We start from the raw sequence: 22,043 nt of genomic DNA on the forward strand, positions 1-22,043 counted from the left end.
GGTTTGCGGGGCTTATTTCATCTGTTAGTTGGAGCTTCCCATCAAATCTGAAAACTGCTTGGCCGTTATTTTTCCAACATTGCCCCTGCTCCATCCTCTAATCTCTGTCTCCGGTTCCAATTACACATACGTCAGGCTGGGTCTCTCGTGTCTCTGACGCTGGTCGCGTCTCGTTATCATGACGGTGTTTCGAATATCCTTGAGCCGAATTCTAGGCTGCGTGTTCTCTTCCACGACCTTACTGTTTTTGGCCCTAGTGAGAGTACTGCTCGTTTTCATTATGGTACATTTATGATTTAACTCATCGTGGGAATAGTCCAATCCCTTTCCTCGCTTTTCTGGAAACTCTCTGTTTATTTTCACGTCTGAATCTTCTGGATTCGTTGCTCTGGTGACTAGTGCAGTTTTATCATCTTTTCAGGCTTATTAGCTGTGTGGACGTGCTCTTCTGTGAAGCTGCTAAAGTGTGTTGCCCCTTCCTCCGTTGTCTCGTCTATTTCGTATTGATTGGCAGGAGTTTTTAATGTGTCCAGAATAAGAGCCTCTTGTCCTGTGTGCCCTGCAGATGTCTTCCATTCTGCAGATTTTTTGATACAGCGAATATCTTTTTTTTTTTTTGTCTTTTTGCCATTTGTAAGGCCGCTCCCACGGCATATGGAGGTTCCCAGGCTAGGGGTCGAATCAGAGCTGGAGTCGCCGGCCTACGCCAGAGCCACAGCAACGCGGGATCCTTAACCCACTGAGCAAGGCCAGGGATTGAACCCGCAACCTCATGGTTCCTAGTCGGATTCGTTAACTGCTGAGCCATGACGGGAACTCCAGACACAGTGAATATCTTTAATCATAAGAGAACAATCATCTAAGTTTGCTTTTAGGATCGATATTTTATAATACTATTTAAAAAGTCCTTGCTTTTTCCAAGTCATGAATTTATGCTCTTATGTTTCCTTCTAAAACATTCATTATTTTACCATTCATATATGTTTACATACACCCATTTGAAACTGGTATTTGTGAATGGTGTTAGGTAGGTATCAAGATGTATTTTTTTCAGCGTTCCTACTGTGGCTCAGTGGGTGAAGAACCTGACTAGTGTCCATGAGGGTGCAGGTTCGGATCCCTGGCCCCGCTCAGCGGGTGAAGGATCTGGCACTGCCACGAGCTGTGGTGTAGGTCGCAGATGTGGCTCAGATCCCACATTGTGGCTGTGCTGCAGGCAGGTGGCGGCAGCTCCCATTCAACCCCTAGCCTGGAGCAAGTGCGGCCCTAAACAGCAAAAGCAAAAAATATATGTATATATTTTTTCTGTATTGAAATTGAATATTGAAAATGACTTCAAATTTATCGAAAAGTTATTTCTTTTGCCTACCGTGTGGCATTGTCATCAATCCGAGTTGCCCTAACGTAAGCCGCACCTGGCACCCTGACCAGTAAACCGTCTGGCCCCGTCACGTCACGGCTGGGCGGTCTCTGCCGCCGTAACCTTTTGATTGCATCAGAGGCATCCGGTTTTTCCCCACTTCTTCTAGCTCACACTTTCAAGTGCACTTGTTGAGTTTTCATGTAAGTGCCGCGGACTCCATGAACTATGCATGTGTCGTTCAGGGACTCCAGCAGATGCGCCGCGTTGTGTAACTGTCACCACAGTCTGGTGCTAGGACATTCCGTCACCCTCGAAAGCTCCCTTGTTCCCGCCCTCCATCCCTCCCAGTCCCGCCCAGCCAGGAGGCCTTTCCTGTCTGCTTAGGCTCTGTTTTCTGGTTTTTAATAATACCGAGTCTTCCAGCCCATCAATGCAGGATGTTTTTGCACTTGCGTAGGCCTTTTTAAATGTGTATCAAAAATGTTTCATGGTTTTCAGAGTTCAAATTGCACCCTTTCTTGTTACATGTATTTCTATATATTTTATTATTTTTATACTATCATAACTAGAATTAATTTTAATTAAAAATTTTCGACAGTGTTCTGTCTATCTCTGCCATACAGCAAAGTGACCCAGCTGCACGTGTACATATGTTTATACACAGACACATATCCCTTTTCTCTCCTTATCCTCCGTCATGTTCCATCGCAAGTGACTGGGTACAGTTCCCCGTGCGGTACAGCAGGATCTCACGGCTTGTCCACTGCAAACGCAGTAGTTTGCGTCTACTGACCCCAAACTCCCACTCCTTCCGATAGAATTGACCTTTTAATTTTAATTGTAAGGCTTTGGTTGGTAACATATATAGATACAGTCGCTTTTCTGTATATTGCTCTTGTGACTGTGCGGTATTCTGCTGAGCGAACGGTCCCTGGTGTGAGGTTCACGGTCAGGTGGTGTCCGCAGGGGTGGGACCACGTCAAAGGCAGAGGCTCTGGCTGACATGGTCTCCAGGGCAACCTTTTCGGGGGCTGGAAGCGTTTGTGTCCAGACCTGGGGGCGGGGGGGGGGTGGCACCTGCCTAAGGCCACATGCTCTTGACCAGAAGTCCCGGGAGTGACCAGGTGGTGGCAGCACCACCAAGCTCAGAAGTGCGTGGGGGCGACTAGGGGAAGTCCGGCTCAGGCTGTCCCTGTCCTGTTCTTGCTGAGGCACACGGGGTCCCCAGCGTAGGCCGGCCCCGCGTCCTCTCCCTGCAGGGACATGACGGTTTTACTGCCGTGATGCACAGACTCTCAGTTGATGAGATCCTGCCCAAAGCCACCATGTGAGGCGGAGGCCTTGGTCCAGGCCCAGGGGGCTCGGACGCCCTGGGGAGAGACCGACCCCTTGCCCCCACCTCTGAGCCATGTCACCATGCTGGTCTCCTGGGCAGCTTGACTGTGGCCGGCATGGGGATGCCCTCGGTGACCTGCCTTATTTATTTCCCACGGCATCTGGGGCCCATCTCTGCTGCCAGGTGGGAGGGTTGCAGACAGCACAGGACTCACACTGGCTTCCACCTTGTCCTGTTCTCACCCTGGTCAGACAGGCTGGGCTGCGGCTCTGGGAGCCCTGGCTCCCTGTGTCCAGTTAGAAGCAGGGGGCGAGGCCCTGCCGGACCTGTCACCCATGTTCCCTGCACCAGAGGGGACTCCTGCTTTCTTGTGCTCCCAGCTCAGTCCCACATCATCAGGGACACCCCGTGTGGCTTCTCCCTCCCAGGGGCCCTCCCCACCCCTCTAGCAGGCCTGGGGACCACATTATGCACAGATGTCCATGTTCCAGAGAGCCTTGCTCCCAGGCCATCACTGTGGGTGGTGGCAGGTGGTCTTGGGGCCCAGCACAGTCCCCTCTGCTGCCATCTGCCTTGTGTGGCCTCCTCTCTGTCACAGGCACCACCGAACTCTAAATCCCCCCAAGCAGTTGTGCTATCCACCTGCCTAATTCCCCTGATTATGGTGGCTTCCTGAGCCCATTGCTGCCCTGACTGTGTGGCCACCAGCCAGCCTGACAGTCAAGCCCACAGGACACTAGGTGCCGCTGGCATGGCAGGTGGACTTTCCCACAGGGGCCTGCAAGGAAGGGCCACCCCGATGGGGGGCCCAGCCCAAGGACCCTTATGTGCCTGCCCTTCTGGGCCCAGCGAGGGTACACCTGCAGTCTCATCCTCAAATCAGGGGTCCCCGCGTTCCCATGCGCGCGGCCAGAAGCCCCCTCCCGGGGTGGCGCGTGGGGTGGCCAGGAGGACGGTCTAAGCCCGCCGGTCGCCCTTTCCTGGGCGGCCACTCACCTGGCCCCTGGGTGGTGGAGCCTGGGCACTGCCCTGGGAATCATGGGCTGTCTGGATCTTGCTGTGCAGCGGCGAGGCGTTCATCTCCAATTCAAGAAGTCACTTTTCGCAGTGCCAGGCTCTGCTCAATAAGATCACCTCCGTGAACCCTCAGACGGAGATTGACGGGTTTCGCAACATCTGGATCCTAAAGCCGGCGGCCAAGTCCCGGGGCCGAGGTGAGTCCCGGGGGCGGGGCGAGTCCGGGGGCGGAGCCGAGGTGAGTCCCGGGGGCGGGGCGAGTCTGGGGGCGGGGCCTAGGTGAGTCCGGGGGCGGGGCGGGGCGAGTCCCCGGGCGGAGTCAGCGACCTGCGGGGCGGGGGACAGGGGCGGGAGCGGCGGGTCAGGACTCCCGGTGCCCGGGGCGGGCGTCCCAGCGACACCGCTCTTCACGGCTCATGTTGGGAGTTCCGCCGATGAACTCGGACGCTCGGCTGCCGGTCCGCCTGCCCGGGGTTTCTCTCCGACCTCTCCTGGCCGCCGGCTGCGGCGGCTACCGCGGGAGTGGGGCCAGCGCGAGTCTCCGGCGGGCCGGGTCCCTGGAAGCGCGCGCCTCTCGCGGGCTCAGCCCCTGGTGACCCGTGTGCTCCGGTTTTCTACCTCTCCTGGCGTCGCAGCTGTGACCCCGTCCTCCTCTGTATTCCTGATGGTGGACTCGGTGTGTTCTTTGTATAAAACCAGGGTTTCAAGGTGACTTCCTAATCTGAGGGCTTCAAAGAACCAACTTGCGGTTGCATTTTCTCAGTTTCCTTGTGAGGGCTTTTCTCCTTGGCTCTGACTTGAACGCTAAGCTTCTTTATTCCCAAACATTCTAGGGCAGCAGTAGACGCTTTCGGGCTACGGAAGTGTCCCCAGAAGGTGGCCTTTCCTGAGCCTCTCGTTTATGTTGGATGAGGCTCTCTTTGCCCTGAGTAGAGCTTTACCTTCCGTGTGGATATTCTGTTTGCCCCTTGAGTTCTCTGAGGAGTTTTGCTGCTGCCGTTATAAATTCAGGCAGTCCCTTTTCACGTGATGTTTACAGTCGTTATTAATTTGTGACATTCCGCACTCAATCCTAAACATCTCCTGTCCTCTTTCCCGGCTCCTGCCTGCTTTCAGCACGTGCCCCCCACGCCAGGCCAGGGTCCCTCCCTGGCTCTGCCCAGACCTCCCTCCCACGGTCCACGGTCAAGACCAAATGCACGCAGTCCTGCCCAGGGGCTTCCCTCCACCCTGGGTCCCTCGGGAGAGCCAGCCGCCCCTCATCTCAGCGCCTCTCCTCAGGCTCGTTTGCTGGAGTTGGCGAGGAGGATGGTGGCTGGGGCTCTGCCATCAAAGTCCCCTCACGGTCTGGTGACACCACTCCCTTCAGGCGTCAGGGGAAGAGAAGGAGGGCTAGGGGCTCTGTCTGCAGCCCAGGGAAATGCACGTCGCTCTGGCTCCAGAGGTTGCTGGTCACCACCGGTCCGGTCACGCGGCCTAACTGGGCGGGGGTGGGGGTGGGTGCAAGCCCTCCGCAGAGTGGCGGGTGCAGAGGCGGCAAGGGGCAGTGCCCCTCGGCCCGCCCGCCCCTGCTCCCCCCGCTTTGTCCAGCTGCCCGGAGCTGCGGCTCACGCGGTGCTGGGAGCCTGTGGAAACCCAGGGCGTGCCTCGTTTCCCTGCCCTCCCCCCTCACCAGGGCTGGTCCGCAGCCGCCTTTCAACAGGACTCTGTTCCCATCCCGACCCTCCCCGTCCTCCTGTCCTCTCCGAAGCCCCCGCGCCGGCCTCGCAGTGGGAGGGCCTGGGGTCGGGGGGCTGCTCTTTCCTGCCCAGAGTCCAGGGCTGAGCGGTGGCCTCCTGCAGACATAGTGTGCATGAACCGCGTGGAGGAGATCCTGGAGCTGGTGGCCGCAGACCGCCTCGAGGCCAGGGACCACAAGTGGGTGGTGCAGAAGTACATTGAGACGCCGCTGCTCATCTACGACACCAAGTTCGACATCAGGCAGTGGTTCCTGGTCACCGACTGGAACCCCCTGACCATCTGGTTCTACAAGGAGAGCTACCTGCGCTTTTCAACGCAGCGCTTCTCCCTGGACAACCTGGACAGGTCAGTGCAGGGCAGCTCAGCGCCTCCGGGCTCAAGGGAGCAGGGCGGGCGCCCACCGGTGCCTGGGGCTCAAGGCCGGTCTCTATGCCGGGTGGGGAAGCTGGGGCTCAGGGAAGTTATGTGCCCTCCCTCTTCAAGGGGCCGCCCCAGGTGCTCTGCCCACCAAGCCAGCACCCTGCACTCCATGGGGTGTGCATCTTCTCCAGAAAATCCTGAAAGCACCGTTGACCATGTGCTGACGACGCACCAGGCACGGCCCAAGTGCACACGTCCCAACCCCCCGCCCAGAGCCGAGTGGCGGGGGCTCGGGGTGCACGCTCTGCCCGCAGCGCTGCCCGGCTGTCTTGGTGCACTGGGCGGCTGTCCCGCAGCTCAAGGAGCACATCTGTCCCCGCCAGGCCAGGAGGGGCTGCAGGAAGCGTCCTGGAGCTGACCTTGCGGGAAGGAGCCTCGGGGTCAGGGACGCCCGCCCTCAGGGACCCTTCCGGCCCCCCCGGCCCTGCCAAGCCTGCGCCGGTGCAGGTCTCTTCCTGTCTCCGAGCCGTTTCTCCATCTGAGACCACAGCCCCCACTCCTGGCCGCGGAGATCGTCCGAAATTGTTTCTGGCCGGGCGTGGCCCAGCCTGCGACCTCAGCCCCCAGTGTCAGGCCCTATCACCAGGCCGTTTTCAGCCTCCAAAGCTCTTGGTCGGCCGCCGGCATCTCTTATCTGCCGCAGAGCACAGCTCGCGCCCAACCCCAGTCACAGGAGCGTTTCACCACCCAGAACCCAGGCCCAGGGCCACGTTTAAATGAAAGTGACTTAGGCAGGATCCATGGTGCCCCCCAGGCCTGACGGAGCAGAGGGAACCCGTCGGAGCAGGGCCTGCGCGGGGGCGGGGCCTCGGGGCGGGGTCTCAGGGCCAGCGGCTGGGGCGGGGCTTCGAGGGCAGTCTCGGGGGCGGGGTCTGGGGCGGGGTCTGGGGCGGGGCCTGGGAGGCCAGCAGCCCGTCGCACCTGACCCTGACCTTGGCCTTGCCTCGCAGCGCCATCCATCTGTGCAACAACTCCATCCAGAAGCACCTCAAGAACGACAAGGACCGCAGCCCCCTGCTGCCGTGTCACAACATGTGGACCAGCACCCGGTTCCAGGAGTACCTGCAGAAGAGGGGCCGCGGGGCCGTGTGGGGCAGCGTCGTCTACCCGTCCATGAAGAGAGCCATCGCCAACACCATGAAGGTGGCCCAGGACCACGTGGAGCCGAGGAAGAACAGCTTCGAGCTGTACGGCGCCGACTTCGTCCTGGGGCGCGACTTCAAGCCCTGGCTGATCGAGATCAACTCCAGCCCCACCATGCACGCGTCCACGCCGGTCACGGCCCAGCTCTGCGCACAGGTGCAGGAGGACACCCTCAAGGTGGTGGTGGACCGCAGGCTCGACCGCAACTGCGACATCGGCAACTTCGAGCTCCTGTGGAGACAGGTGGGGGCGGGGCGCAGCTCTCCCTCGCGCCACCTCTGGGCCGTCTCAGCCCCAACCCCCGGGGGTGTCCCCCAGCCACGCCGGCCTTTGCCATCCAGCCTTCCAGTCTCTTGTCCCTAGCCACCCCAACTCTGTGGCCCCCAGGAAGGGGGCCCTCTGGCCTGGGCAAATAGGGTGTCCACAGCCTCCAAGCCCTTCTAGGCTGCTCCTTTTCTGCCCTGCAGTGTTCTCTCTTCTCGGGAAGCCCCAGCTCCCCTTCAGTGGTCTCTCCAGCTGCCCCCCTCGGCCCACAGGCTGGGCAGCAAGACCCTTGACGGGGCCTGCCTGAGGGGGCCCCACTGGCCCAGCCGTCGGGAAGTGTGGCTGGTGCTTCTCCTTGAGGCCTTATACTTGGCCGGAGGAAAGGGCCGGCCCGCACCCCTAACGCCCTGCCCCTCCCCAGCCTGCGGTGGAGCTGCCCCCAGTCCAGGGCTCCGACCTCCTGGTGGAAGGCCTGGCCCTGAGGAAAGCCCAGAAGCAGATCCCGCCCAAGGCCAACTGTGGTTTTGCCTCTCCGCTCACGAACGTTCAGCCCCTGAAAGAGAGGAGCCCCTCAGCCATGCCAGACCTGGCTCGGGGACCCCCACGAAGGGACTCGAGACTGAAAGACGAGAAGGTGTTTCCTTGCGCCTTCCCTGTGCCCTTGAAGAGGCGGGCAGAGGGAAGCACTAGGGCGCAGCGCGTCTACAGCGAGCCCGGCAGGAAGATCGAGCTCCCCACGTGGCGCATCCAGCACCCAGACGAGAAGGCGCCAAGCACTGCGCTCACCAAGGCCGAATCTGACAAACACTTGGCGCCAAACTTATCAAACGTGTGCCCCCTGCCAGCAGTGCTTCCGAGAGCGAAGACCGTGGAGGGTGCTCCGTTTCAGCCACCCAGGCCGCCAGGTAACGCGTGGTGCCTGCGCCCGACCAGTCCCGGGGCCGCCTGCTCTGCGTCCTGGAGGGCAGGGTGGGGCCTCCGTCCAGGCAGCAACCTGAGCTCAGAGCAGAGGTCAGGCACCCAGGCCCCATCTGGCCCGGCCAGGTTGTCGGAATAGTGGGGGTCCTCCAGCAGCAGTTCTGGGGCCAGCGAGCCCCAGGGTCTCCTCCACAGGACCAGGTGGGTGACAGCCTTGGTCTCTGTCTCTTGGGGCGTGGTGCCATAGGGGCTTATATTTGAGGTTGAATACTGCCGAGTGCTGAGAACAGGTGGTGCCCACAATCTCTGGGCCCTTGTGCTGTTTTCTGAAGCTTTTTTTTTTTTTTTTGTCTTTTTGCCATTTCTTGGGCCGCTCCCGCAGCATGTGGGGGTTCCCAGGCTAGGGGTTGAATCGGAGCCGTAGCCACCAGCCTACGCCAGAGCCACAGCAACGTGGGATCCGAGCCGCGTCTGTGACCTACACCACAGCTCATAGCAACGCCAGATCCTTAACCCACTGACCAAGGCCAGGGATTGAACCCGTAACCTCATGGTTCCTAGTCGGAGTCGTTAACCACTAAGCCACGACGGGAACTCCTGTTTTCTGAAGCTTCTGATGGAGCTGATTGTGGGCCTGGGAGCCTGGCCCGGGCTTGGGCACCGAGCACAGGTAGTCAAGTCTCTGGGGCGGCCAGGCTGTGTCTGCATGCCAGTGCAGTTTCCATGGTTCTGGCAACCCAGCAGGGGCTGAGAGAGTGGCACCGGCCAGGGCCGCAGCCCCACCTTGCCTTGCCCCAGGTGCACCCACCTCCCCAAACTCTCCAGAATGCCTGCACCTGCTGTTCCCTCCACCTGCCTGGGTTCTCCGTGCGTCTGTCCGCCACCTGTCTTTCTCCCTCCCTCCCTCTCCTTTGCCTGTCTGTCCGTCTGTCTCCTCCTGGGTTGTAAGCTCCCAGGGGCAAGGTTCTTACTGAACCCCACACCTGGGATCCTGCCTGGCATATGGCTCAATGCAGGTTTGTTGGATTGGCACATGCGTGGGACCCGCCCCGGCTCCAGGTACGAGGAGCAGGTACTTTCAGAGCAGGAAGGGCCCCGGGGAGGCATCTCCAGTCTTGCCCGCATCCTCACCCCTGTCCAACCTGGCACCGAGGCCTGTCAACCCCCAGGCTACCTCTTAGCAACTCGCCTCTCCAGGTGCTAGGACGGGCGTTTCCAGGCTTTTTCTGCAATGCACTGTGCTGGCACCTACAGGCGTCCTCCCAGCAGTGTCGGGGCGCGCACAGCTTCACCCTAAGTGGGCGTGTTAGCTGCTGTGCGAAGTCCCACACACTTGGTGGCTTAAACCACAGACATGCCTTCTGGAGGCCGGAAGTCCGAAACCCAGGGCTGGCAGGCCGGGCTCTGGGAGCCTGTGAGGAGGAAGGCGCCCTGTTTCTTCCAGCTTCTGTGGCCGCTGGCCGTCCTTGTTGTCCCCCCTGCTCCCACGTGGCACTCCGGGCCTGGCCCTGCTTCACGCCGTGTTCTTCCTGTTGGGAGCTGCGTCCCGATGCCCCTCGGGGGACCCCGTGGGGACCGGGTCCTGCCCTTCTCTGCTGTGCCCCCTTCTCACCTTGATCGCATCCGCCAAGACCCTGTATCTCAACCAGGTCGCATTTCTGGATGCCAAGTGGACACGAACGGGGGTGGGGGTACTATGAAGCCTGGCGCACAGGGCGCTGCCTGCACGGCCAGAGGAACTGGCATTGCCAGACGGAGGTCTTGTTGCCTGTGGCTGGATCAATGGCTCTCGCTGGCCTTTTCCTGCTTCCGAATCAGATGGCCTGTTCGCAGACCTGCGCTGGCCCTGAGGTCTCCTCTCCTGAAAAGCACGTCCTCGGTCTGCTTGTCCTCAGATGTGAGGCTCTTTCTCGCTGGTGTTTACGAGTGACATCCGTCTTCTCCGGGTTCTGCTCCTTTTTCAGCTGATTTGTGTGGCAAACACTCTCTCCCACTTTGCAGTTTTATCTTCTCACTCCGTTGTGGTGTCTTTTGATGTCAAGCTGCCTTAGTTTTAATCAACTCAAGTCGGTCCAGCTTCTCCTCCACAGCTGCTAAGTTTTGTGGCCCATGTCCTTCTAGAGGCATTGCCATGGCTCGGTGCCTTCCAGTCCCGCGTGCTCCTGGAGCTGGCGCGGCCCCTCCCCCACTCATCTGCAGGCTGGCACCTGGGGACTTTCTGGTCAGTTCCACCGGCCTGTTTGTCTGCCCTGCGCCAATGCCACAAAGTCTTCTTTGCTGTCACTTTGCAGAATGTCTCCATGCTGGTTGGGCAAGGCCCACAGTCTTGTTTTTCTTAAGAGGGACTCGGCTGTTCCCAAGCCCCCACTTCCATACAAGTCACAGAATTAGGGTGTCAAGAGCCACCAAATTATTTTTCTTTCATTTTTTCTTTTTTAGGCCCGCACCCGCGGCATACGGAGGTTCCCAGGCTAGGGATCTAATCAGAGCTGTAGCTGCCGGCCCACACCACAGCCACAGCAATGCGGGATCCAAGCTGTATCTGCAACCTACACCACAGCTCACAGCGACGTTGGATCCTTAACCCACTGAGCGAGGCCAGGGATCAAACCTGAACCCTCATGGTTCCTCGTCAGATTCGTTTCCACTGTGCCACGACAAGAACTCCTGTCCTGCTTTTGGACTCTGTCCCCACTGTCTGTTTTCCCGTCTTTATTAATTCAGGTTTCTGAAGCAGTAATGCTCCATAACCAAGATGCCCCCTTCCCCGACTCAGAGGTATTTACTCAGCAAGCATCTGTTTCTCACGTGTCTTCAGGTTGGCTGCTGAGACATTGGGTTCCACAGGGAAGGCCGGACCAGGCTTCAGGCTGCAGGCTGGGTTCAGAGCTGCTGCACGTGTCTCCTGCTTCTGGGACCAGTGGCTCCCCAGGGCGATGTCTTCACAAGGCAGATGGCATAAGCATGAGAGGGCAAGCCAGACCATGCGGGCACATGCAAGCTTCTGCTGACATCATACCCGGCCATACTCAAGTCAGTGGGGGAGGAGGGGTGGAGTGAGTATTTTCTGAACGATAATCAAATATAGAACAGTCCCGTCTCCTGGTCACCAGCATCCCCTTCCCTCTGCAAACAAAACACACTCGCCACCCCCACTCCAGTGGTCTCCGCAGTCACAGGAGCAGGCTCCGTGGCCAAACTCTCAGGACTGGCCATTGCTCTGCTCACCCGGATAGCTGTGACCCAGACAGACAGGTGACCCGCTCCAGGATTTGCTCTGCCTTCCTTGCAAGCTGCCGGCTTCGCCGCGGCCACTACGGCGATGCCGGCCCAGGACTCGGGTCAGAAACAATCGTCACTTGCCTTAGGAGGCAGCGCGAGGCTCCGCACAGCAGCGTCTGCCCCTCAGGGATGGTCCCGTGGCCCTGATGCCTGCTGCACACGGTGAGTTGGCATCCCGGCTGAGGAGCACTGAGCCTGAGGCGCCCGCCACTTTTGTAGCGAGCGGGAAGCGAGCCTGCTCTTGCCTGGAGGGGAGCAGCTCGTCTTCCCCCGGGACGGCTCCCAGCAAGCAGGACGCTGAGCAAAGGCCCAGGTGAACGGTGGTCAGGGCCTTGCACTCCCGGCACACACCACAAAGTGCGGAGGGTGCTCAGGGGACCCCAAGAGGGACCGTCCCTCCCAGTGGTGCACCACGTGTCCTGGGTGGCCTCGGCCTCTGGCGGGTCTTCCCCTGCCACTCTGATCTGGGCCGCGGAAGACGGCACCAAATCCATGCCGTTCGTCTCCTACGCCTTTAAGACGACTGTCATCAGGTTGGACTTGCAGCGCCACCTCCAGGGCCCTGGACCAGCGCTGTAAATCCCCAGGCATCGTCGCCACCAAACTGCCAGGACGGAGCCGGTCTTTCTCTCCTTTCGAGCTCTTGGCTGTGAGCTTAGCTGTGGCTCTTGCCGTCCGAGGGAACCTCTGTGTGTCTGCATCCGTGTGTGTGCTGCACGGGCAGTGAGAGTGCAGGACACAGAGCTGCAGTTTGGCTCTGACGGGCTGGCAGGAGTAGCTGCACCTGCTTCCAGGCTGCAGGTTGGGTTCCAGCCAGAACCATGCGCCCTCATCCTCAGGCCAGCAGCTACCCGGGGTGATCTTATCTCGGCCTGCTTACAGCCACACCGTCCTCGGGTGACAGCAAGATACCCAGCCGGGCCTGGCCAGCAGCTCGGAAAGTGCCCTCTGCACCAGCAGTTACGCTGGGTCCAGTGCTTTTCCATAGTATTTCAGCGTCAGCCTGTTGACCTCCAGAGAAAGGACCAAGGAAACAGAGGTAGACGGAGAGAAGGGGGAAGGGAAAAACCTGCCCGGTTTTTCGTTGGTTTCGTCTCCGCTCTGCAGAGGGGAGAACTGCCATCTGAAGTTGAGTCTTTCAAATGCCCTCGCATCGGCTCCATCTCATTAGGGCGCCGGATGGTCTCTCCGTCATGCAGTCGTGCAGGCTGGAGGCTCTGGCACATCTTTCACTACAGCGTTACTTATTTATTTTTTTCTGGTTAACTGGTGGGTTTTAATGCCATTGTAAATAATGTGTCTCTTACACAGTGTTTTTAAGGCACAACCTACAGTCAGGATGGGCCTCCAGTAGACAGCGTGCCGTGTTCACCCGCACAACCGCACCCACATGGGGGCAAGGCACGTTTCTCTCTGGGGAAAGCTCCCGCGCCCCTTGCCCCCTGCCCTCCAGCGTGGGCTTGAATCAGCGCGGGCTCTGGTGCCCACGTGGACCCTGCAACCTGCCGAGCGCGCGCCCCTCTCCGAGGACCAGGCGCTGACGCGAGGGCGGGTGCTTCCCTTGCGATGGTCCGACGGAAGCAAGGGGCCGCGCTCTCCCTCCGAGAAGCCTCCGCGTGGCCCCGGGCGTGCGCCTGGGTCGCAGAGGACACTTAGGTTTGGCTTGGAGTCAACCGCCCACAGCCTTCCGCAGCGGGTGGGGACCCCGGCCCCCCGCGTCCGCGCCAACCCTCGTGCCCTAAACGCGGCTCTCCCCGCCGTGGTGGCGGGAGTGCGGCCCTTTCTCCCGGGGCTTTCGCTTTGCGTTTCCCTGGCGACGAGTCGTGCCCAGCGCGCGGGCAGAGACCTTCCCTGCCAAGTGCCTGTTGAAATCTCTTACCCAGTTTAAGATTGGGTCGTTTGTTCTTTCGCTATTTAGTTGGAGTGGTCTGATGTACTCTGCAGATTTGTGTCTGGGATGTGCGCGGTGGTAATATTTTCTCCCGGTCCGGTTTGCCTTCTCACTCTCTGAGCGATGCCTTTTGCAGAGTGGAAATATTTTAGAAAGCTCAGTGTATCTGTTTGCCCTTTGTGGCTAGTGCTCTTGCATCCTGCCTGAAAGAACGTGGCACCCCCATGGTCCCCAAGATGTTCCTGTGGGTTTCCTTCCAGAAGCTTTACCATCGATGGTTTTACCATCGGCGTGTGGCCGCTTACCCGCCCCAAGGTGGTTTCTGAGCCCGGGGTCCCGGCCCTTTGCTTTCAGCGGGTCGCCGGGCTCAGCCCAGCACCCCCGCCTCCCCCGCTGACTTGCTTTGGCATCTTTGTCAAAAGTAGGTTCTCCAGAGTGAATTCTGGTTCTCTGCTCTGTTCCATCGGTTGGTTGCTTCTCTTTGGGCTAATACACACCCTTAGGTCTTGATGAGTGCAGTTGTGAGACATTCTGAAAAGCAGTGACTTTCCTGCCCGGGGTCTCCCGAGCTGGTGGGTCTTTTGAATTTCCGTTTCCACTTCCGTATCCGTTTGTAGATTTCTGCGGAGACAGCCTGCTGGGATTGGCGTTGGAATCAGGTCCAGCCTGGCTTCCTCTTGGGGAGCATCCACATCCTCCCCGGCTGTGCACATGCTGTTTACATGTTTCAGCATCTGTGTATGTATTCGTCCATTTTTCTAAGCAATGTATATATATTTTTGTCTTTCTTGGGCCACTCTCACGGCACATGGAGGTTCCCAGGCTAGGGATTGAATCGGAGCTGTAGCCACCGGCCTGCGCCAGAGCCACAGCAACACGGGATCTGAGCCACGTCTGCGACCTACACCACAGCTCATGGCCACACTGGATCCTTAACCCACTGAGCAAGGCCAGGGATTGAACCTGCAACCTCGTGGTTCCTAGTTGGATTCATTCACCACTGCGCCACGATGGGAACTCCTCTAAGCAATATTTTTAGCATGAATTCATTTCACCAAATTTATCCCTATGCATGTGATGTATTTTGATACGTTTATAAATTATTTTTATCAATAAATCTTGATTGATTTTTTTTTTCTTTTTTATGGCCGCACCTGTAGCATGTGGAGGTTCCCAGGCTAGGGGTCCAATTGGAGCTGCAGCTGCTGAACTACACCACAGCCACAGCAACACGGGATCCGAGCCGCGTCTGTGCCCTACACAGAAGCTTACAGCAACACGGGATCCTTAACCCATGGATCGAGGCCAGAGCTGGAACCCGCCTCCTCACAGAGACGAAGTCAGGTCCTTAACCTGCTGAGCCACAACAGGAACTCCTCGATTCTTTAATAAATGGTGGGTTTTTTTTTTTTTTAAATTTTTGAAAGTGTATTTCAGTGAAAAAGTGGGTGGGTATCAGCGGTGGTCCCCACGTCCCGCAGCGGGTCCTAGAGCTCACTCGCCCTCTCGCGAGTGTCTGCACCCCTGCCCACCTGCCAGGCCCTGGCAGCCACTCTTCTCCTTCCCACTTCTACGAGTTGGATGTATTTTTTCGAGGCCTCACAGACGAGTGATATGAATGGTGGTGTGCAGTGTATTTGCCAGGCACTCGTGCGGCTGTGTGGACACCCCCTCACTTTCCCACGCTGACTGGGCCCCCGGCGCTGGGACATTCGCCCCCCCGTCCTGCAGTTCGTGGATGCCTTGGGTTTCCCACGCATCCCATCTCCTCAGACCCAGTCCACTGTTCTCTTCCTTTCTGGCCTCCGCCTCGTTCCTGCCTCCAGCCGGCGCGTGGGCAGGAGCCCGTTAACCACATCGGCTGGAGGGTTTTCTCACACACACGCCGTTCTCGTTCTCGCTGTTTGCCGAGAGTTTTCTTTTTATTGTGAATGACAGAATTTAGCTGGTGTTTCCCCGAACCTGTTGACAGGTGGCATGACCCTGCTGACAAGTGCATCGGCCCGGGTAGGAGCGGGAGACGGGCTGGGTCATCCTGCGTCACGCTTTTAATGTCTGCGGGGCCGGGGTGATGTCTCATTTTATTTCTAACTTCGCCCCCCGTCTCTCCCACCAGGGTCCATCACTTCAGCCAGCTTCTCAGAGAAACAGCCTGAGGCTTTGCTGAATTTCTGTTTGATCGCTTTTGCTCTTACGTGTATTCTTTGGATTTGTTCTTTTTCTAACTTCTTGAGCTAGATGGTTGGCTCTTAATTTTCAGCATTTCTTCCAATACCTACATTTAAGGATGGCCATTTCCTGTTATCTCCTACTTCAACTGCATCTGAAGTGTTTTGAAACATAGTATTTTTGATATTATTCAGATAAGTATTTTCCGATTTTTATTGCAATTATTTCTTTCATCTCCAAGTTATTTAGAAATGAGTTTCCTGGCGTTTCCATTGCGGCTCAGCGGTAACTAACCTGACTAGTATCCATGAGGACGCAGGTTCGATCCCTGGCCCTGCTCAGCGGGTTAAGGACCCAGTGTTGCCGTGGGCTGCGGTGTAGGTCACAGAAGTGCCTCGGATCCCTCGTGGCTGTGGTTGTGGTGTAGGCCGGCAGCTGCAGCTCCGATCTGACCCCTAGCCTGGGAACCTCTGTATGCTCTCCAGGTGCAGCCTTAAAAGAGACATACACAAAAAAAATTAGAAATTAGTTTCCTGTTAAATACATTAGCCTCAGGTTTTATAATGAAGTTGTATTTTCTTGTTAGCAAAATTGTGTTTTGAGTAGAACCCACTGTCCGTGTCCCTTCCACACCCAGACACGTGTGGGTTGCTCTGCGTGCCCAGCGCTCCTGGTGCCTGAAAAGAGTGTGCATCCGCAGTCGCTGGGTTTCCAGGGCGGGCCGAGCTTGCTCATCGTGTGGTCCACGCCTCATACTCTTTCCGACGTGTCTGCTCATGCATCACGTCGTTGCTGAGCCACGTCTGGTAGCCCTCTTTGTGGTGTAGCAGCTTCTTACCGACCGGCCGGTTTTGCCTTTCATTTCTTCAGACTCTGCTGTTAACTTTATCTTGAATAACTTTGCCTGGCGTATCTTTTTCTTTGACTTTTTCTCTAATCTTGTGTCTTAGATATTTCTCTGCAGCACATTTGATTTTTTTTTTTTAAGAGTGAAAGATTTATTTGGGGAGATTCACACTCATGGACAGAACGGGGTTGGACTCAGAAGGCAGAAATTCAGATCAGCAACACTGTTGTTTTTTTTTTTTTTTCGTCTTTTTGCCTTTTCTAGGGCCGCACCTGCAGCATCTGGAGGTTCCCAGGCTAGGGGTCGAATCGGAGCTGCCGGCCTACACCACAGCCACACAGTGCCAGATCCGAGCCGCGTCTGTGACCTCCACCACAGCTCACGGCAAAGCTGGATCCTTAACCCACTGAGCAAGGCCAGGGATCGAACCCGCAACCTCATGGCTCCTAGTCGGATTCATTAACCACTGCGCCACGACGGGAGCTCCCTCAGCAACACTCTTTTAAGCGGCACCCTTACCATTAACGTTCTATGTGATGGTTTGTATACACATGTACACGGGTGCTGCTCAGCAAACACTCCAGAACAACGAACAAGTACTATCCCACCCATTTCTGAGATCAGGGACCCAGAAGGGCTCTACCTGGTGGTTCCATGGAGATGTGGGCGGAGGCTGTGGCATCCGAAGGCTTGACCGAGGCAGGACCCGCTTCCTCTCTCAGTCGCAGGGCTGTGGGCTGGAGGCCACGTGGGCGTCTCCGCAGAGCTGCTGGAGGGACCTCAGCATGTGACAGCACTTTCCCGCAGAGCTGCGATTCGAGTCACGTCTTCAGTGGCCCATACGAAGAGGTCACACTGCATGGCTTGTGCCCCGTCCTGCTGCTCCCACTCGCCCACCTGACCTGATGCGGGAGGGCCTGCCAGGCGGGGGGCGGCTGGTGCCTGAGGGCCGCAGTGTCTCAGCTGATTGCATTCGACTTATTCTCCTTCACCTCGTGTTCCTTTTCTTCTTTCTTCTTGCCTTATTTTCATTAATTTCTTTTCTCATTTCAGTTTTTCCTTCTCCATCGTGGAGGTTCCACCCCGTGTGGCCGGCCTTTTAGTGGCTGCCTAGAAATTACTGGTTGCAGGCTGAGGTTGTCAAACTCTAAAGTTAAGAAAGATTATACTTTGGAGTTCCCACTGTGGCTCAGTGGTTAGAGACCCCAACTAGCATCCACGAGGACTCGGGTTCGGTCCCTGGCCTCGCTCAGTGGGTTAAGGATCCGGTATTGCCATGAACTGTGGTGTAAGTCACAGATGAGGCTTGGATCCTGCATCGCTGTGGCTGTGGTGTAGGCCGGCAGCTACAGCTCCGATTAGACCCCTAACCTAGGAACCTAAAAAGACAAAAAGACCAAGAAAAAAAGAAGAAAAAGAAAAAGAGACATCATACCTGGGCCACCTGGCCAGAACAGTGACCTTCACGTTGCAGACCTCCCAGTCCCCGCCCTCTGCCTTCTTGCCGAGTGTCGTGCAGTCCCGTTTGGCGGATTTTTACCCACTAGATGTTGGGTCGTGGTGGCTTCTGGAGCCAGCGTGTGTTTAGATGAGCACGCTCACCCCTCCTCACCCTCCACTCTCCTGCGTCAGGTTCGTAGTCTGCTTTCTCTTCTTTTATTGAAGGACAGCTGATTTACAGTATGCTGTGTGAATTTCTGCTGCACTGCAGGCAGACTCAGGGGTGCATATATATGCTTTTCTTTAGGGCTGATCCCAAGGCATATGGAGGTTCCCAGGCTAGGAGTTGAATCGGAGCTGCAGCTGCCGGCCTACACCACAGCCTCAGCAGCACAGGATCCAGGCCACTTCTGGGACCTACACCCCCAGCTCATGGCACCTCTGGACCCTTAACCCACTGAGCGAAACCAGGGATGGAACCCACATCCTCATGGATAAGAGTGGGATTCGTTGCTGCTGCACCACAGTGGGACTCCCTGCAGGTATACCCTTTTTCGTATTCTTTCCATTACGGTTTATCACAGGACGAAGTAACGTTATTGCTAGACTTTATTTACTTCCCTGTGCCCTGCAGCAGGACCTCGTAGTTTCCCAGGCCTGCATCTACCAGTTTGCCTCTGCTAAGCCCCCGCTCCTACTCATCCATCCCTCCACCTCTCCCCATTGGCACCCACGGGTCTGTTCTCTATGTCTGTGAGTCTGGCTTTGTTTCATAGATACGTGGATTTGTGTCATCTTTTAGATTCCATATATAGGTGATATCATGTGATATTTGTCTTTATCTGACTGACTTAGCTTAGTATGGTCATCTCTAAGTCCATCGTGTGGTCACAAATGGCATGACTTCATTCTTTTTCATGGCTGAGTAGTATTCCATCGTATATATGTCCCACATCTTCTTTATCCATTCCTCTGTTAGTGAACATTAAGTTGTTTCCACGTCTTGGCTGTTGTAAATTTCCTGATAGGAACACAGGGGTGGATGTACCTTTTTGAATTAGAGTTTTCTCTGGACACATGCCCAGAAGTGGGATTGCTGGATCGTGTGGTAGCTCTATTTTTAGTTTTCGGAGGAACCTCCATACTGTTCTCCATAGTAGCTGCACCAACTTGCATTCCCACCAACAGTGTACAGGGGTTCCCTTTTCCTCACACTCTCTACAGCATTTATTATTTGTAGACTTTTATTTTATTTATTTGGTCTTTTTGCCATTTCTAGGGCCGCTCCTGAGGCATATGGAGGTTCCCAGGCTAGGGGTCAAATCGGAGCTGTAGCCACTGGCCTACACCAGAGCCACAGGCACACGGGATCCGAGCCGCATCTGCGACCTACACTACAGCTCACAGCAACGCCGGCTCCCTAACCCACTGGGCAAGGCCAGGGATTGAACCCGCAACCTCATGGTTCTTAGTCAGATTCATTAGCCACTGAGCCACGACGGGAACTCCGTAGACTTTACAATGATGGCCATTTTGACCGGTGTGAGGCGGTACCTCACCGTAGCTTTGATTGCCTCTCTCTAAAGATCAGCACTGTTGAGCAGCCTTTCATGTGCCTGTTGGCCGTTTGTATGTCTTTGGAGAACTGTCTGCTTAGGTCTTCTGCCCGTTTTTTGATTGTGTTGGTTGGGGTTTTTTGATACTGAGCTGTGTGAGCCGTTCGTATATTTTGAAAATTAAACTCGTTGGTCAGGTCACTTGCAAATATTTCTCCCATTCTGTAAGTCATCTTTTAACTTTGCTTATGGTTTCCTTGCCTGTGCAAAAACTTATAAGTTGATTAGGTCCCATTTGTTTCTCATGGCTTTTATGGAATCTCTTTTTTCATTCTCTCTTCCGCAGGCTTATCTTGAAAGAGACGGGCTGTCTGCAGCAGGCGTGCGGGCCGCCAGCCTTTTCTCTCTGCCTTATTCTCCCACTTTGGTTTTCACCAGTGCTCTCAGGGAGAGTCAGCCCAGTCCAGAAGGGAGCTGTCTCAACAGCCTGCTTCACGTACGGCTATTTTCCCAAGACAGGTCTGAGTGTATGATTTACTGTTACTTGTTTATTAACCTGGGAGTCTCTGGACCTCGTGTCATCAGTCGGTTATGAGAGACGGTCAGCCTTTCTCTCTCTACACGTTGCCTCTTCCCCCTGCCCGCCCGCCTTGGCCCTTGGAACCCAGAAGCCTCGTCGCTCACAGGGTCTCCCTGCCCAGCTCTGGTCTCCGGTTCATTGCCCGCCCGGGTTGGTTTCCCGAGTGGCCGTCTGCAGAGTCGCATCCGTCTCCCGGTGGCTCTGTCTTTATCAATGTCTGGCATGTGGTCAGCCCCATCCATGGACATTTTAGTTACCGTAGCTTCATTTTTTAGAAACTCTGCTTTTTAAATTAGTTTGTTATTCTTTATAGCTTCTTTCCTTTGCCTAAAATTTCTGAATTCTCTGCAGTTACATAGTTTGTATTCTGTGTCTGAGCATTCTAATAGCTCAAGTCTTCGGTCACATTTGTGCTGCTGTTTGGCCAGTGCTCCCATGTGGGTTATTAGAGACGGGGTGGGGAGGGAGTTCCCATCGTGGCTCAGTAGTGATGAACCCGACTAGCATCCATGAGGTTGCGGGTTCGATCCCTGGCCTCACTCAGTGAGTTAAGGATCCGGCATGGCCGTGAGCTGTGGTGTAGGCGGCAGATGCAGCTCAGATCCCGCGTTGCTGTGGCTGTGGTGTAGGATGGCAGCAGCTACAGCTCCGATTAGACCCCTAGCCTGGGAACCTCCTTATGCCACGGGTGCAGTACTAAAAAGACAAAAAAAAAAAAAAAAGAGTACTTGTGGGGATTCTTCGTGTTTCTTCCAGATCGCAGGCGCGGGCGAGGGGCCTCAGAGTGCCCTTTGCCGCCCTCCTCCTCTCTGGCCACACCCCCACCCCGCACTGTGAACTCACAGCTGGATGCTTTGTGCCCTCCCTGCCCCCCCCCGGGGGGGGGTGAGAGTTTGTCAGGCAGATGAGCCCGGCGGGCTTGGGGCTTCCCTGGGTCTCCACCGCGTTGCCCCGCGCTAGGATCACGCCTTCAGTCCCTGGGGTTGCTGCTTTATTGGGGGATGTTTCTCACGCTCTTGGGGGTGCCCTTCTGTCCCCCACACCCCAAAGCCTTGGAAGCCGAGCCCCAGGTGGTCCTGGTCGGCAGCACCTCAGGACAGGTCCCCTTGGTCTCGACCTGATCATTCCTCGCTATTTTGCCAGCTTTTTTGTTGCTTTTAAGATGTTCTTCATGTTTCATGCTCAGGTTTGGTGTTTTCCCCCAGAAGGCTGGTCCGGATCCCAGAGCACGGGTTCCTGAGTGGACACCCTGCTGCCTGCACGCCTCCCCCTCGCCACGCACCTGAAGCCCCAGCCCCTCAGGGGACGGCTCAGCCTCTCCTTCCTTGGTCAGGTGGCCCCTCTGCCACGGGACCTGGCCTCGGCAGTGACCCTTCCAGCCCCGCGCTGGCCCACTGGCCCCGGGGTACGTTGGTGGGCAGGGCATTGCTTGCAGAGCCGCCCCTTGGCCGCCTTAGTCTGCTTACCCCCAGAGACCTGCTCCCACACGGCACCTGGGCCCCCTACCTCCTATGCCCTCAGGAAGCTCCCATTCCTGGGCTGTGGCTCAGCCTCTGCTGGGGCTCCAGGGAGCTGTGGGCACTTTGCATAGGTGCTGGGTGGCGCCACTCCCGCCCACTCCACCTCGAGGCAGAGTGACTCAGCCTGAGCCATTGGCAGTGGGTGGCTCTGGCGGGCGTGGCATCTCAGCCCCTGGCACTCCTGGGCTGGGCCATTGCTGGCTGGGCACTGCCCTGTGTGCACCTGAGGCCAGGAAAGCCTGCGGAGCCCCCACCCACCCACCCACACAGGCTGCAGCATGCGTGCAGCTGGCCTTCTGAGGGCTGGCTGACTCATAGGCCCCAGCACAGCAGAGGAGGAAGGGGCTTGGCACAGACCCACACTGCTCCCTGAGGAAGGTCACAGACCTGGGCAGGGGGTCACCTCAGAGCAAGAGGCCCTGAGGATGAGGACAGAGGCCCTGGGATCCTGGCCAGGGCCCCTGCCTTTTGGAGGGGCAGATCCCACCTGCTGCTGGCCTCACCTCCTTGGGTGTTGGAGGAACAGCGGGAGCTCCCAGGGTCTGAGCTCAGGGCCA

At 57.0% G+C, this 22,043-nt stretch overlaps 1 protein-coding gene across 1 annotated transcript in view; it reads left to right on the top strand.

Annotated features, from left to right (window-relative positions):
• The window catches only part of TTLL8 (tubulin tyrosine ligase like 8), a 38,308-nt gene extending 27,044 nt beyond the window's left edge, over window positions 1-11,264 (top strand). The window contains exons 9-13 of the mRNA XM_047785937.1: window positions 3,765-3,913; window positions 5,558-5,801; window positions 6,827-7,262; window positions 7,705-8,188; window positions 11,020-11,264. Of these exons, the coding sequence (XP_047641893.1) occupies window positions 3,765-3,913; window positions 5,558-5,801; window positions 6,827-7,262; window positions 7,705-8,188; window positions 11,020-11,261 (1,555 nt within the window). The 3' untranslated portion in view covers window positions 11,262-11,264. The remainder of the gene's footprint in view (window positions 1-3,764; window positions 3,914-5,557; window positions 5,802-6,826; window positions 7,263-7,704; window positions 8,189-11,019) is intronic.
• Window positions 11,265-22,043: the final 10,779 nt, after the last annotated feature.

Source organism: Phacochoerus africanus, chromosome 7 (assembly GCF_016906955.1).
Source record: "Phacochoerus africanus isolate WHEZ1 chromosome 7, ROS_Pafr_v1, whole genome shotgun sequence".
Classification (NCBI taxonomy): domain Eukaryota; kingdom Metazoa; phylum Chordata; class Mammalia; order Artiodactyla; family Suidae; genus Phacochoerus; species Phacochoerus africanus.